The sequence below is a fragment of the Cololabis saira genome, chromosome 10 (assembly GCF_033807715.1).
Source record: "Cololabis saira isolate AMF1-May2022 chromosome 10, fColSai1.1, whole genome shotgun sequence".
In the NCBI taxonomy this organism is placed as follows: Eukaryota; Metazoa; Chordata; class Actinopteri; order Beloniformes; family Belonidae; genus Cololabis; species Cololabis saira.
In genome coordinates, this window is record NC_084596.1 from 34,445,068 (window position 1) to 34,460,501 (window position 15,434).

At 39.1% G+C, this 15,434-nt stretch overlaps 1 protein-coding gene across 1 annotated transcript in view; it reads right to left on the reverse strand.

The window, feature by feature from the left end:
* Positions 1-1,017: 1,017 nt before the first annotated feature.
* Positions 1,018-15,434, reverse strand: part of dqx1 (DEAQ box RNA-dependent ATPase 1) — a 28,196-nt gene continuing 13,779 nt past the window's right edge. Inside the window, exons 4-12 of the mRNA XM_061732695.1 lie at positions 11,819-12,275; positions 11,158-11,436; positions 10,860-10,959; positions 10,040-10,198; positions 9,384-9,575; positions 7,563-7,688; positions 6,320-6,510; positions 4,111-4,301; positions 1,018-3,267 (exon numbers count right to left, since the gene is read on the reverse strand). Of these exons, the coding sequence (XP_061588679.1) occupies positions 3,063-3,267; positions 4,111-4,301; positions 6,320-6,510; positions 7,563-7,688; positions 9,384-9,575; positions 10,040-10,198; positions 10,860-10,959; positions 11,158-11,436; positions 11,819-12,275 (1,900 nt within the window). The 3' untranslated portion in view covers positions 1,018-3,062. The remainder of the gene's footprint in view (positions 3,268-4,110; positions 4,302-6,319; positions 6,511-7,562; positions 7,689-9,383; positions 9,576-10,039; positions 10,199-10,859; positions 10,960-11,157; positions 11,437-11,818; positions 12,276-15,434) is intronic.

The window sequence follows — 15,434 nt, forward strand, 5'->3', positions numbered from 1 at the left end:
AAACAAAAATTTTCACCTGTTTCAAGTAGATTTTCACTTAAAATAAGTAGAAAAATCTGACTAAAAATCTTGACTAAAAATTAGACATTTTAACTAGAAATAAGACAAATATTCTTGTTAAGATTTTGAGTTATAACGGCTTTGCGCATAATGTAATAACTTACTACATTATGAGCCTTACTGGTCCCGCTCATGAAGTAATAACAGCTCATAATGTAATAACGGTTAATATTGTGAGAAAAGTGTTGCATTATCATCATTTTTACCTCTGCCATTCCTGCAGGGGTGGAAGAAAATGCTTTCACCTCTGTGTGCGTCTGTCTGTCTGCCACAACCATAGACATATGTACGTAGATGCCGCATCGACTGGTTTTGCCTGCTGCTGCGATACGTCAACGAGGCCTAACTGAGGCCGAAACGAAAACGAAAGACTCTCGTTCCATCTTGGAAGTAACTGGCAGTTACACGTGTCATTTGTTGACGTTTTTTTCCAGCGGTGCGTCCGAAATGCCATACCAAACAGTATATACTAAAAAGTATACTTAAGTTCGGCACACTTTTGAGTAAATATCAGTAGTATGCATTAATTGGGACATACTATTCAGAGCGCACACGTCAGTTCCTGCCGTTGGGAGGAAGTGACGTGTCGCAGCAGCACGAATATCATAATATTAATATTATATAATATTATTATACTTAATATTATACTTATGACATATACGTATAACTTAAAAAACCAAACACTGCTGCATTGTATTATGGGAAGTTTCTGCTTAGCTAGTGCCCATCAATCCACACTAATAAATTTCTCCGGAATGAGTATGGATAGAGCACACTATTGAGTACGTTCTAATGTTTCGGACGCACTAAAAAATCTCGCATTCTCATTAGGGTGGAAGGATGCAATTTCGGACGCAGCCCAGGATTCTGATTGGCTAGCATGACTTTATCTTCTCGTTACACTGCCCCCTGCAGGTTTGGCTGCTCATAGCACCTTAACAGCGTATTTATGCGGCCTCGTGTAAATGATGGTATTTTTCAAAACGTAGAGGGGGCAATATCTGTTTTTGTAAATACCCGGCTATGTGTAAACGTGGCCTAACTGAGCTATGAAGGAAAAACACATGCAGCTGAGAGGTCAAACATGAAAAACCACTGTTTTATTTGAATTTCATATCATATCGATAAAGAGATGCTATTAAAAAGGAAAGGGTAGAGCGGAGAGGCAAACATCGAAAAGGTGATAAATATTTCATGGATCACTGTTCATCAATGTCTTCTGTTCATGTCTGCATAGAGGTCAAAGGTCACACTACAATAGTGTCTCTGCAGACTGATGTAGTGCGTTGTCAGCTAAAGATTTTTCTTTTTTCTTTTTTGCCTTAAATATAAGACTTGCACTGCAAAAACTCAAAATCTTAACAAGATCATTACACTTAAAATAAGTAGAAAAATCTGCCAGTGGAACAAGATTTTTTTGCTTGTAATGAGAAGATAAATCTTGTCCCACTGGCAGATTTTTCTGCTTATTTCAAGTGAAAATTTACTTGAAACAGGTGAAAATTGTCAAATAAGTTATTTTTCTGGTAATGACTCTTGTTTTAAGTGTAATGAGATTTTTTTGACTAAAAATTAGACATTTTAACCAGAAATAAGACAAATATTCCTGGTAAGATTTTGAGTTTTTGCAGTGTGTCTCTGCAGACTGATGTAGTGCGTTCTTTTTTGCCTTAAATATAGACTTGTGACAACAATTAAATAAAGACTTCAGACATAAATGAGCCTTCCACATCCACGGTATGGAGGATTCATCAAGAACCGCACTTCATTTTACATTAGTGTTCTCTAACAGAGGTCCTTTGGAAAACTGCACATCGAAACCTCAAAAATTTCATAGGTTAGAAAAAAAGAAAAAAAAGAAGGTACCAAATCTCAGATCAAATAATAAAGTGACAACTGCAACTGTGGAGTCCTGTTGAGCTGCATTTTGTAATAACGGTGCAATTTGTAATAAACGTCCAAAATGTAATAACTTTTTCATTTCATTTTGTAATAAAACCGCATTTTGTAATACATTTTGCCACATTATGTAATAAATGTTTGCATTTTGAGAAGATTATTATAAAATGCACTTGCAACGTTTTATTTTCTAGGAAATGTGATAACATAGTGCATTATGTAATAATACCTATTATTATTGTTGTTTGTTTAACAATGAATTCATACAAGAGTGACTTTTGTTCTTTTTTATGCAATTTCTCTTAGAGCTATGTAGCCCAATACATCTATGTATAATACTCCAAATATAACTTTAGTTGCCTATTTGAAGTTTGGAATTATATAGGCCAATAACAAACAAATAAACTATGCTTTAGAATTGTTATTACATAATGCGTCATGTTAATACATTTTCTGGAGAATAAAAAAGTTGCAAGTGCATTTTGTAATAATCTTCTCAAAATGCAATAACTTATTACATAATGCGGCAATATGTATTACAAAATGCTTTGGGGTAGTTTATTACAAAATGCGGCTTTATTACAAAATGAAATGACAAAATTATTACATTTTGGACGTTTATTACAAAATGCACCGTTATTACCAAAATGCGGCTCAAACAAGTCCTTTCCTGCACTGCAAAAACTCAAAATCTTACCAGAAATATTTGTTTTATTTCTAGTTAAAATGTCTCATTTTTAGTAAAAAAAAAATCTCATTACACTTAAAACAAGAGTCATCACCAGAAAAATAACTTATTTGATAATTTTCACCTGTTTCAAGTAAATTTTCACTTGAAATAAGTAGAAAAATCTGCCAGTGGGACAAGATTTATCTTCTCATTACAAGCAAAAACATCCACTGGCAGATTTTTCCACTTATTTTAAGTGAAAATCTACTTGAAACAGGTGAAAATAGTTGCTTTTTCCAGTGACGAGTCTTGTTTTAAGTGTAATGAGATTTTTTTGACTAAAAATTAGAAATTTTAACCAGAAATAAGACAAATATTCTTGTTAAGATTTTGAGTTTCTGCAGTGTGTATAAGCTCCGCCTCCTCTTCCGTCTCATTGGACGACGCAGAGCTCAGTGCTGGACTGATTGTGAGCGTCTTCGGTCCTGTCGGCTTCTCTCAGAGTCCTGTTTTGCCCGTGTGAAGCCGAGTCGTCGTCCGACGGAGGCTCCAGACTCTGTCTGAGCTCCACCAGCAGCTCCTTCCCGTCGCTGGAGGGCAGGTTTCCCAGGTAGTACTGAGGGGCCAGTTCCACCAGCCTGTCGGACCCGGGACCAAAGAACACAACCAGATGTTAGGATTAGAGATGCAACGATCAGGATTTTGAGGGCCGATCACAATCAATCAATCAAATTTTATTTGTATAGCACCTTTCATCCAGGTACATGAAATACAAAGTGCTTATCATTTTGACTGAAAAATAAGCATAATAATCTCTCAACTGCCTTTGCTTAAAGGAGCTTGAGGCTCCTTTTAAGAAATGAGACTCTCTAGCGCCACCCTTCACCACGACGGCCGCCGCTTGAAAAAATCCGACACACTCTGAGAGGCTCTTCCAGACAATTTAGTGAAATATGGGGACCTTTCTTTGCCTATGCAGAAAGTCACCTTCCCAGTTACACCTGAATAAGATTCTACTTTATTTTTATTTACTTTATTTATTTTTGTCATTTATTTATTTATTTCTATTTTGATCTGAAAAGTGAGGTTATTGTCACTGTAATATGTGAAATATGGCCAAGCCAATTGGAGAGCAAACAGCCAATCAGGACGTACTTCTTCCAGGTCTCTGATTGGTTGGTTTTGTGGCACATTTGTAACGTGTGTGCCAAGCTGAGCGGAGAGAACAAACACGAGCGCGCAGAGCGAGCGATGTTGAGTGAGAGCAGGATTGGAGGGAGCGAGCGAGCGCAGTGGCCTGTTTGTGCACACAGAATATGTTTTTGTTTGCGAAAGTGTAATTTCTTTTTGAAATATAATTGATGTGCTTGCAAAATATATTTTCCTGTGCTCAAAATCTATCCTTGTGTGCACAGAATATATCTTTGCTCGCTCAGGATTCTGGCACAAATATCACTCCATAGTTTAGCAGCTGGACTCACATCTGAGGGTGGACTTCAGACGCGATGCGGATGCAGTTGTCACGGGAGATGGTGAATTCCTGATACAGGACCCAGGAGGGCGGGCCGGGGCGCGGCTGGCGGCACCGGTACGAGGAGAACGGGTGAAGGTGAGCCACGTGGCGGTGAGTCAGGAGGAGGTAGTTACCAGAACCATCCACATCGTGGGCCACCTATGGAGGAAAAAACAGAACAATATTTTTTTTAATAAAAAGGTGGAGACTATTGAGGACCGATGTGTCCTGAGCAGGGGCGAAAATCATGGGGCTGGGGGGGCAATAATTGGAGACGGAATTAATCATTTTTGAACAATGCAGTAGTATCTATTGAAAGCAAAGTATTCATTATAATCGTGCAATAATGTGCGAAAAAGGTTGCAGCTTCAATTAACTTTCCTGGAAGGCAAAAAACAAATTAAGTTTTAAAGATCAGTGTTTGGTGAAGTGCATCACTGATGCTGCAACAAAAACGTGTATTTCCTTATTTAAAAAACGTAATTTCATTCCAGAGCAGAAGTCGTCTTATTGCACATTATTATTATTTATATTTATATTATTATTTTTAATAAGAAGAAATATAAAGAAATAGTTTATTTGAGGTATAAAAGTGAAGACTGTGTTTAAAGATCACCAGCTGTGTGTGTTCTGCTATTAGGTCATGTTGTCTTTGTATGTTTATATACTTAGATATAGGTATTATATTTATATCATAGTTATATTATATTTATGATAGAGCTTATATCTTGTATTAAACAGGTTATTTTTGTAAAAATGATACATATTTATTAAAATTTTAGTATAGTATAAAAAATAATACAGACATATAATTTATGTTTAGTTGTGGAAAAGGGGAGGGATTAAATAAGTTTATACTTCCTCCCAATCCTTTTCCAACATGTAACTGAAATATGTGTTTTGATGTTTTTTTTTTTCTTCTTTATGTGGTGGAATGTAACCTGGATTTGTTTTCTTACCTATTTTCTTGTTTTTTTATACATGTTCGAAACGAACGAACGCACGCACGCACGCACGCACGCACGCACGCACGCACGCACGCACGCACATAATGTGTGATTTGTTTCTTATCCTTTATCTTATCTTTTATCTCTTATCTTTTTTATTCTGTAGTTTTTAATTTAAATTTTCTTGCTCTCGATGTTTTATCTTTGTGTCGGTGAAGCATCTTTGACATCTTTTAAAAGCGCTATATAAATAAAATGAATTATTATTATTATTATTATTATATTATATATTCTAGAAATGGTTTCGTGTTGGATTATTCTTTAAGGTATTTCCTTTACTTTTGGGATTGTTTGGAGCTTTTGCAAGAGGTACAGTAAAAGCTCCAAAATGTAACGGACTGTGGTGGAAGTTAGAACAGTGAACAAAGGTATTATGTCAGATGTGCTGTATTATTGCCACCTTCCACCTAATATCATTGTTTTGTATTGCTGGGTGAATAAACAAGAACTTATATACAGGTAGGGTAAGGACTGATACATACGGAAGAGTATAACGACCAGGCAGGAGAAAAATAAAAATAATATTTTAAAGGAGGAAGATTTTTTTTCATTATGCACTTCGAGAAAAAAGTCAAAATGTTGAGAAAAAAGTTGAAATGGCGAGAATAATGTTGAAGTAAAATTTCGAGAAAAAAGTCGAAATTCCTGACATTTCGACTTTCATCACAAAATTCTCAACTATTCTTGAAATTGTATTTCAACATTATTCTCGACATTTCGATTTTTTTCTCGAAATTGTATTTCAACATTAATCTCGACATTTCAACTTTTTTCTCGAAGTGCATAATGAAAAAATAATCTTCCCCTCTCAAATATTTTTTCTCTTCATCATGGTCCTGATACTCTTCATGAACATTGGTATATGAGAGAGAGAGACTGATAATTAGTTTATTCATTCATTCATTCAGGTGGACTCAGCCAGTGCTAACAAAAGGTCTTCTTCCTGCCTGTTGGCGAGATAGAGAGAGGAAAATGTCAAATTGCGGTAAAAGATGCCGTATAAAAAGGCAGGCTACAACTTTTATTCCTTGTCCCCCCTGGATGTATTCTCTAAAATTTTACTGTTTATTGCTGCCCCCCATGAAATGGGATTTTCGCCCCTGGTCCTGAGAGAAAAGAAACACCAAGCATGACTTTTGTGTGACGCATGAATGAAGCCGCGATGCCTACCTTGAGGAAGAACCCTGAGATAAGCGCTCGCTTTATATTAGTGCAGTTGTCCTGGCAGCCGAAGGCAGGGGGCGACACAGGAAGCTCTATTCTCTGCATCACCTCCAGCAGCTCCGCCCTGATGACCACGGCGAGACGCAGGGCGGCGGCACTCAGGAAGTTTGCAGTGCACCACGCCTCGTCCTGATTGTCTGCAACAACCAGGGACACATCATTCAATAATATTACTCTGAAAGGCAAGGCAGTTTATTTGTAGAGCACAATTCAACACAAGGTAATTCAAAGTGCTTTACATCAACATTAAAAGCGGCAAGACACAATTAAAACATAAATAACAAATAAAATGAAATAAAATGATAAGAAAAGAGGTAAAATAATAGAAAGCACAAGTTGTTAAAAAGTAAGGGCAGTAGAATACAGCAGGTACATCTCAATCTTAAAATGGCAAGAATTACATTTCTATACGGTCAAAACGTACAAAGACCGGGTCAAATACAGTATTACAAAAGTAATCTGTGCCGATTCGTGCGGTGAATCAAACCAATTTGACAATTCTACGTTCTACTAACAAATAAAATGAAAAAAAAAAAATGATGAGAAAAGTGGTAAAATAATAAAAAGCACAAGTTGTTAAAAAAATAAGGGCAGTAGAGTACAGCAGGTAAGTATTTAATTTAAGAGCACGCTTTAGTAAACAGTAATGTTTTTAGGCCTGATTTAAAGGAGCTGACAGTTGGAGCAGACCTCAGGTCTACACACTGCAAAAACTCAAAATCTCATTTCTAGTTAAAATGTCTAATTTTTAGTCAAAAAATCTCATTACACTTAAAACAAGAGTCATTACCAGAAAAATAACTTGTTATTTGACAATTTTCACCTGTTTCAAGTAAATTTTCACTTGAAATAAGTAGAAAAATCTGCCAGTGGGACAAGATTTATCCTCTTATTACAAGCAAAAAAATCTTGTTCCACTGGCAGATTTTTCTACTTATTTTAAGTGAAAATCTACTTGAAACAGGTGAAAATTGTTGCTTTTTCCAGTGATGAGTCTTGTTTTAAGTATAATGAGATTCTTTTAACTAAAAAAGAGACATTTTAATTAGAAATAAGACAAATATTCTTGTTAAGATTTTGAGTTTTTGCAGTGTGCTAATATTCCAGTTTTAAAAGGGTTATTGACTGCATGTAAACGCAGTCAGTGTGATGCGTGTGAAGCGTGGCGGGAGGCCTGAGCTGTACGTACGCTCCAAGAAGGCGTTGTAAATGTTGATGAGAGTCATGTGGTCTCCCTCCGCGTGCATCAGAGGTCGCCAGAGTGCGACTGCAGCCTCCTCTCTGCTCGGCTCTGTAGTCATGAAACAGGAGGGAGCTGGGGAAAAAAAAAAGATAGGCATCACTTAAATTGTTCATTTTAAAAAAGATCCTGGTCTGGAACGTGTGTAAAATGCAATGATCAATACAGATTAGGGCTGAAACGATTCCCTCGAATAATTCGAGTAATTCAATGACAAAAAATGATGGAGGAATTTTCTCTGCCTCAAGGAATCGTTTAATTTTGACAACTCAAAGCAGGGTATCACCCGGACTACGTTTAATGCGGCACAACGCGGTGACGCCACGCACGTAAAGGAAGAAGAAAGAGATATGTTTGGTTTTAAATAAAAGAAAAGTCAGAAAAGTGTGGGAGCATTTCAAACTGGACACCAAGGCAACACTGTTGCATGTATCACTGTAAGACAGTGCTTGATACCACAACAGTACGTCGGGTCCTCAATGCTGCAGCATCTCCACCAACACCCTGTTTACTCCGAGAGCGGAGGACCGTCACCCCAGACACGGTCAAATTAAGTTAACGTAGCGCTAATTAATGAGATTAACGTTACGGTACCTTGCTAACATAACGTTAGCCCTGTGGAGGGCTGGGTTTCTATTAATTATGACTACTGTCGATGCGTGGCTAACGCATTAAATCTGTAAAAACACAGAGCTGTGGAGTGATGAGAGTGAAAAATAAAAACGTAATGAAGCTAACTGGGTAGTTTTCAATGTTAGCTCTGTAGTCATTGATGGATAGAACATCAAGTAGATGGTGCCTAATGTGCTCCAATACAACAGGTCTCAAACAGCAAAAACTCAAAATCTAAACAAGAATATTTGTCTTATTTCTAGTTAAAATGTATCATTTTTAATTTAAAAAAATCTCATTACACTTAAAACAAGACTCATTGTCACAGTTTCACAGTGTAGGATAGGGTTTTTTTTACTGTTTAACTCACTCCCCTGTTTTTCCAGATCCTGCCACCCTAATCAGCCAGAGATCCACTCATTCCCTTCACCTGTGCTTCCCCAGCCCAGCTCCACACCTGGTTTCCCTCATCAGCAGTTCCCCTCATATACCGGCCCATTTCCACCTTCTAGTTTGCCAGATTGTCGTGTGCTTTTGCCTCGCTTTCCAGCCTTCCTGATTTCTGTCCTGTTCCTGCCTGCCTATCTTTGACCCTGCCTGATTTTTGGTTTATGGATTTTTGCCTGCCCGTTTTGGTTTTGTTTGCCTGATCTGCCTGACTACCCGGTTTGACCCCTGCCTGCCTTTTGACAAAGATTAAAGCCTCTTGGACTCTGATCCTGCCTGGTGTTGTGCATTTGGGTTCTCTGTCCTGTCTGAGCCGTGACACTCATTACCAGAAAAATAACTTGTTATTTGACAATTTTCACCTGTTTCAAGTAGATTTTCACTTAAAATAAGTAAAAAAATCTTGCTTGTACTGAGAAGATAAATCTTGTCCCACTGGCAGATTTTTCTACTTATTTCAAGTGAAAATTTACTTGAAACAGGTGAAAATTGTCAAATAAGTTATTTTTCTGGTAATGACTCTTGTTTTAAGTGTAATTAATTTTTTTGTCTAAAAATTAGACATTTTAACTAGAAATAAGACAAATATTCCTGGTAAGATTTTGAGTTTTTGCAGTGTACTCTATTAATCGATGGAACTTTCAGTAGAATACTCGATTACTAAAATATTCGATAGCTGCAGCCCTAATCCAAATGTGGCAGATGTGTTACCTGTGAGCATGGCCGCTATCGTGAGCAGCTCGTTCACGCAGTCGTACTCGCAGGCGGCGATCAGGGCCTTGGCCAGCGGCGGCTCCAGCGGCAGCTCAGACATGATGATCCCCACCTCAGACAGATTGCCGTCATCGTCCAGCGCTGCGAGGTAGTCCAGGTCCTCCAAGGCCTGCATGAGAGCTTCAGGAGCTGCACAGGGGAGAGGTGGTGGGACATACTGATCAGGCCCACAGTTTTCACTTCAAGATTAGGCTCGTTCAATTCAGGAAATACTACAGATTACATTAAAGGGGACCTATTATGGCATTTAATGTATTTTAAACAGGCCTTGAATGTCTTAAAAACAAGCTTTTGATTGTTTTTGCTAAATAAATTAGAAATTCAGCCTCTGAGCCATGTTTTTATCATCTCATTCTCTAACCTCCTTCTCTATGCAGGATTCTGAGTGGGCGGGGAGGCTATGATGATGAGGCTCTGTGCTGATTGGATGCCTGAATGACGCGATACACTGCTACGAAAAAATGGTGGAAGCTCCGGCTCCGAGTAAAAAAAAAATCACATCATCATCACTTCCTGTTTTCAGCGTCAGTTATTACAAACACAGATTTCAACCTTGTGAACATGTTATGGTTGAGTGCTGTATGAGAGGTTACCTGGTCTGTCCAGGAACTTGCACTGTCCCATGTCAGCGATGTCCAGTCTCTTGAGCAGCAGCACCAGGTGGCTGAGGTTCTCCTCCACCACGCCGGGGCAGTGATCCTCCTCCATGCCGTCCTCGTACAGACTCTGGCCGTACAGACGGACACACAGCCCTGCACGAGAAACAAGAACAGGCAGTGAGTGGCTGCACACTGCAAAAACTCAATTTTGAGAAAAAAGTCGAAATGTCGAGAAAAAACCCTTCCGTAGTGATGTGACTGAATAAAGAATTTCAAACAAAAAAACAAAAGCAGCGTTTTGCTGCCCTGCACTGCAAAAACTAAAAATCTTACCAGGAATATTTTTCTTATTTCTAGTTAAAATGTCTCAGTTTTAGTCAAAAAAAAATCTCATTACACTTAAAACAAACAGCAAACAGACAATCAGACTAGAAATGTCGAGAATAATGTTGAAATACAATTTCAAGAATAAAGTCGAAATTTTCGTGAATAAAGTCAAAATGTCGTGAATAAAGTCGAAATTTCGAGAATAAAGTCGAAATTTCGAGAATAAAGTTGAAATACATTTCGACTTTTTTCTCGAAATTGTACTTCAACATTATTCTTGCCATTTCAACTTTTTTCTCAACATTTCAACTTTTTTCTCAACATTTTGACTTTTTTCTCGAAGTGCATAATGAAGAAGAAATCTTCCTCCTCTAAAATATTATTCTTATTTTTCTCTTGCCTGGCCCTAATACTCTTCTGTACTTCCGTAGACGCCTGATTGTCTGTTTGCCCCCCAAACCACACCCAGGAGGTGGAGATGCTTCACCTGGGAGTTTGCTCTGCACCCTCTGACTCCGCATGTCGGCCTGGTGTTTGCTGATCGTCCTCAGGACCTGCGAGTTAGCTCTGATTTGTGGATTGTAAACCTGTTGCAGAAATTAAGGATAAAAAGTTAGAAATAAGGAGGTTAAAGTTTTTAAATGATCAAAATAAATCAGTTAAACCCCTTTGTCTTTACACTGCAAAAACTCCAAATCTTAACAAGAATATTTGTCTTATTTCAAGTTAAAATGATTCATTTTTAATAAAAAAAATCTCATTACAAGTAAATGCAAAAATCTCACAGTTTTGAGCTGAAGGCCCGTGTCGATGACGTAGCGGACTCCCTGCAGGGAGAAGGAAGCCTCTGCGAGCGCGTCCGTGACGATGACCCTCCTCCTGACGCTCCCGGGTGCCGGCGCCGAGCTCTCCTCCCTCAGCGCGGCGACGTCAGGGTCAGACTCGTACACCCGCTGGGTGAGCGCGCCGAGGCCGTCGTGGAGCGGGAGGAACCTGAGCGGGCCGAGCTGCGGACTCAGAGCGACACACTCCTTCTCCAGCAGGGACACGCACTCCTCAATTTCCTGCACGGGGACGCAGGAAAGAACAAGCAGAGTCTCAGATTTAATTTAAAGCCTTTCATTAGTGGGTAAAGTTTTCTTTTTATATATATATATATATATATATATATATATATATATATATATATATATATATATATATATATATATATATATATTAGCCATTAACCATTAATATATATGCAGACAAGGGAGAAAAAAAAGGTTGTTAAAAAAATACTGTTAAAATATCGTATCGTTATCGTGACCTCAATATCGTGTATCGTACCGTATTGTGAGATTAGTGTATCATTACACCCCTACTCATTAATCATTGATTGGTATTGCTTCTCTTTGCCCACAACATTTGACTACATGTATGTGAATATGAATCACAAGCCTGCACCTGTGCACTGGCCAGGAACACCATCACATCTCCCCCTTCTCCTCGTCGGTGCAGATCCAGCACCATGTGGCAGGCAGCAGCTACAGGTTCCTTCCCCGACGAGAGCTCCCTGTACAGGATCTCCGTCTCCTTCGAGTCCACAGCCTTCTTCACATCCTCCGCTCCCGTCTCCTTCTCCAGGTCTGTGTCGGTGCTCGTCTCCGTGTGCAGGGTTTCCAGGCAGACGTGGGGGACGGAGGGCCCCAGGAAGGCCGAGAGGCGCGGCGCGAGCGTCGGGTGGGAGAGCAGCACCACCCGGAAGTTGTCCGGCCTCTGCCGGCAGACGTCGCAGAGCAAACCCAGCAGCACGTCGGTGGGCACCGTTCGCTCCTGGAGCTCGTCCAGGATCACCACGCCGTACTGATGCAGCAGAGGGTCGGACATCATCTCTTCCAGCAGGAGAGCGTCGCTGACAAACCTGAGGAGGGAGCAAGGAGACGAGGGTGAGGAAAACTGTTAGACAGCTTGATATCTCATAGATATATATATAAAGGCTAGATGACTCGCCCGCGCTGCAGCCAATGCAGAGCGACGTCGTCACACAGCGGCCATCTTGCCACAGGTAGCTCGCTCACTCATAACATTGTGTTTAATGGTGCATATACTGCTTAAACAACTTTATTTATTTATTTAATTTGCACAACATGAATGTATACATAAACATGACATGATAATTCATTTCCAGAGGAAAAACAGGTAGTGGTTGTGCACGTGAGGACAGAAACCCTAGGGGGGCTTATGCAAGGACCTCGCCGTTTACAGGACATTACATGACTTGTTTATTATTAGAAAGTAAAACTAGAACAGAAACAAAAACAAAATAAACAGCAAAAGAAGACAAACAAGAAAAAAACAATCAACAAGCAGAGTAAATAAAAATAACTGCAGAATGTTAAAATACTAATACAATAAAAGTGAATACTAAAACAGAGAGAACGAGACAAAAGATTGGCAAAGCAACACAGGTAAGGCATAATCATCATATCAATGGTATATCTCCTTCCTGTATTTTAAGGAGAACTGACCCCTGGTCAGCAACCTTAACTTGCTCAATTTTCAACAGAATTTCAAACAGGTTGGTTTGTTATGAATGTAGTTATGACACTGCATACTTGTGAATAATTATAAACATTGACAAACACACTTTTATATGAAAATATCAAGAAACAGATAGCTATCACATGGTATTTATCAATCAATCAATATTTCTACAGTAGAAGCTGTATAATAATTGAAATTTTCGATTGTGCTCACCCTTGATAACTTGGGCAAGTAACGTTAACGTTAGTTAGTGGTGATACACAACTGTTGTATATGCTGCATGATTAAATTGTTTTTTTTTTCGAAAAGAAAAGATACAATTTCAACATGTCCAAGCACCCCGAATCATACCCATGATACCCATCATGTACCCATTTTATAAATTTAATGAAGGATATGAACATCTTGGCATTTGTAGTTTCTATAAAGTACCGGGATAGTGACATTTACAAGAAGGTGAATTTTGACTGCATGTAAACGTAGTCACAGTAACCAATTGTGGCTCTTAGCCTCCGACTGGTTGGACACCGCTGTTCTAGGATATACATGTAGTATTTTCATCAATGTGGGAGAAAACTCTAGAAATGACTTTTAGACACTAAAAAAACTGCTTTGTGCCAGCGGAGGTGAAACTGCAGTGAGCAGAACAAAAGAGAGAAGGTGTGGTACGGGCACCAGAAAGACCAGGTAACTCGATCACACAAGACCAACGGAGTCCAAACATGTGATCCCAATCATGTCCAAAGGGGAAAACAGGTAAAGCCGGTAAAATAAAAGGTGGGAGATGATAAAAGAATTAAGACGGCAACTTCCTTTGGGCTTTTTTTTAGGGTCACCAGAGGATCCTTGGGTTCTGCGTGATGGTACAGCGCTGGTTTTTGTGGTTTTATACGCGTTTATCCAGGGCTTGTACTGAGATCGCTTGTGACTCCTTACTTTCTGCTACAACAGGGTCTTTCTTTAGGGCGCTTTAGTGAGTGACGGAGCTAAGGGATCTTTCATACGTGGACTTGTTCTGTGTAGCTTGATGTTATTATACAAAGAAAAAAATAGACACTACTGTAACTTATGGAGCTAGAACAGTCTCATAATTCACAAATGCACACGCTGATCCACAAATGTGTGTGCATCAAAAATACATTCGTGTATCTTGTCCTACGCACGTGTGAATCAGTCTGTGCATTTGTGGATCGGCTTGTGCATTTGTGAATTATGAGACTGTTCTAGCTCCATAGTAACTTAATACATTTAAAGCTGGAGTAAGTTGTTTTCCTTGGGCGTTAGACTTGTTCAGTTGAAAGTTACATTCAAATAAGATTTTTCAATATTTATTCCCATAAAAAGCCTGTAACATTTTTAAGATTTCACATGGATCACAACAGGAGATAATAAGTAAGGGATAATGCCCGACGAGGTGTCCATTATCAGAAATATATGGACGATGTGGGGGCGGGAACTGTCCGCTAAGTCCATATATTTCTGATAATGTCCACCTGGAAGGGCATTATCCCGCTTATACCACGGTCACTTACCAAAAAACATAAATATTAAAAAGGAGCATGAGGCTCCTTTTAAGAAATGAGACTCTCTAGCGCCACCCTTCGCCACGACGGCCGTTGGGGGTACTGCAGCCAACAGCGAAGCCGGCGCGGGAGAACGGGGAGAACGTGCATGCAGCGTCATTTGACGTCACATCCGCAGGACAGCGCGGGAAATTCCTTACCGAATTGCAGCACATTTTGCAGCACACAGTTCAAGGCAACGGAGAGATACACTAGAGGGCTCGCTCATTCTTTTTGGTTTGGAACGCTTCATCTGACATTATTACTAGAAAACTTAAAACGTATACGAATTTTTTTCATAAATCCTGCTCAATCCTGCCTCATGCTCCTTTAAATCAATTATTCATGCTTTAATGTGTTTTCAGTTGAAATCATTAGTTCTATAACAAGCCACAGCTGAGCGGCTGAGCGACTTTTTAATCTCTCGTCTGCAGCCGTTGCAACCTGGTAAGTTACAAAGTTTTTTAACAAGCCATAACTCAGTTTCCTTGGTAACGAGAGATATTCTAGTCCGCTCAGCTATTTTCTTTTCTCTCCTCTTCTGCATCCCAGTCATCGAAGTTGTTAAATTCATCAAATAAATTAAAAGAAATTACAAAATCCCTCATGTGGCCGTCCTGCGGTAGCCGGCTCTTCTTATCTGAATCTCCGATGCCGTGGTTACCACCTGGCAGTTAATCCAGCGCAATGATATTAAAGTTATCAGGCAATTTGACCAAACTTGTTTTCTAGGTTTTCTAATCTAAGGGGAGAACTAAATTTTAGAAAACAAAGTATGAACAACAATGAAAAGCATGTGCATATGGAACTGTGGAGTGACACTGTGGAACAGTTTGGAGCAGGAAATGAAACAAAGTACTAACATAAATCTGTATAAAAATATAAACATGTATAAACAGGTATATGGAAGAGGAAATGGGTTAACGAGGAGTGTGATAAATAAAATAGGGAAAAAGGTATATTATACTTGCTTA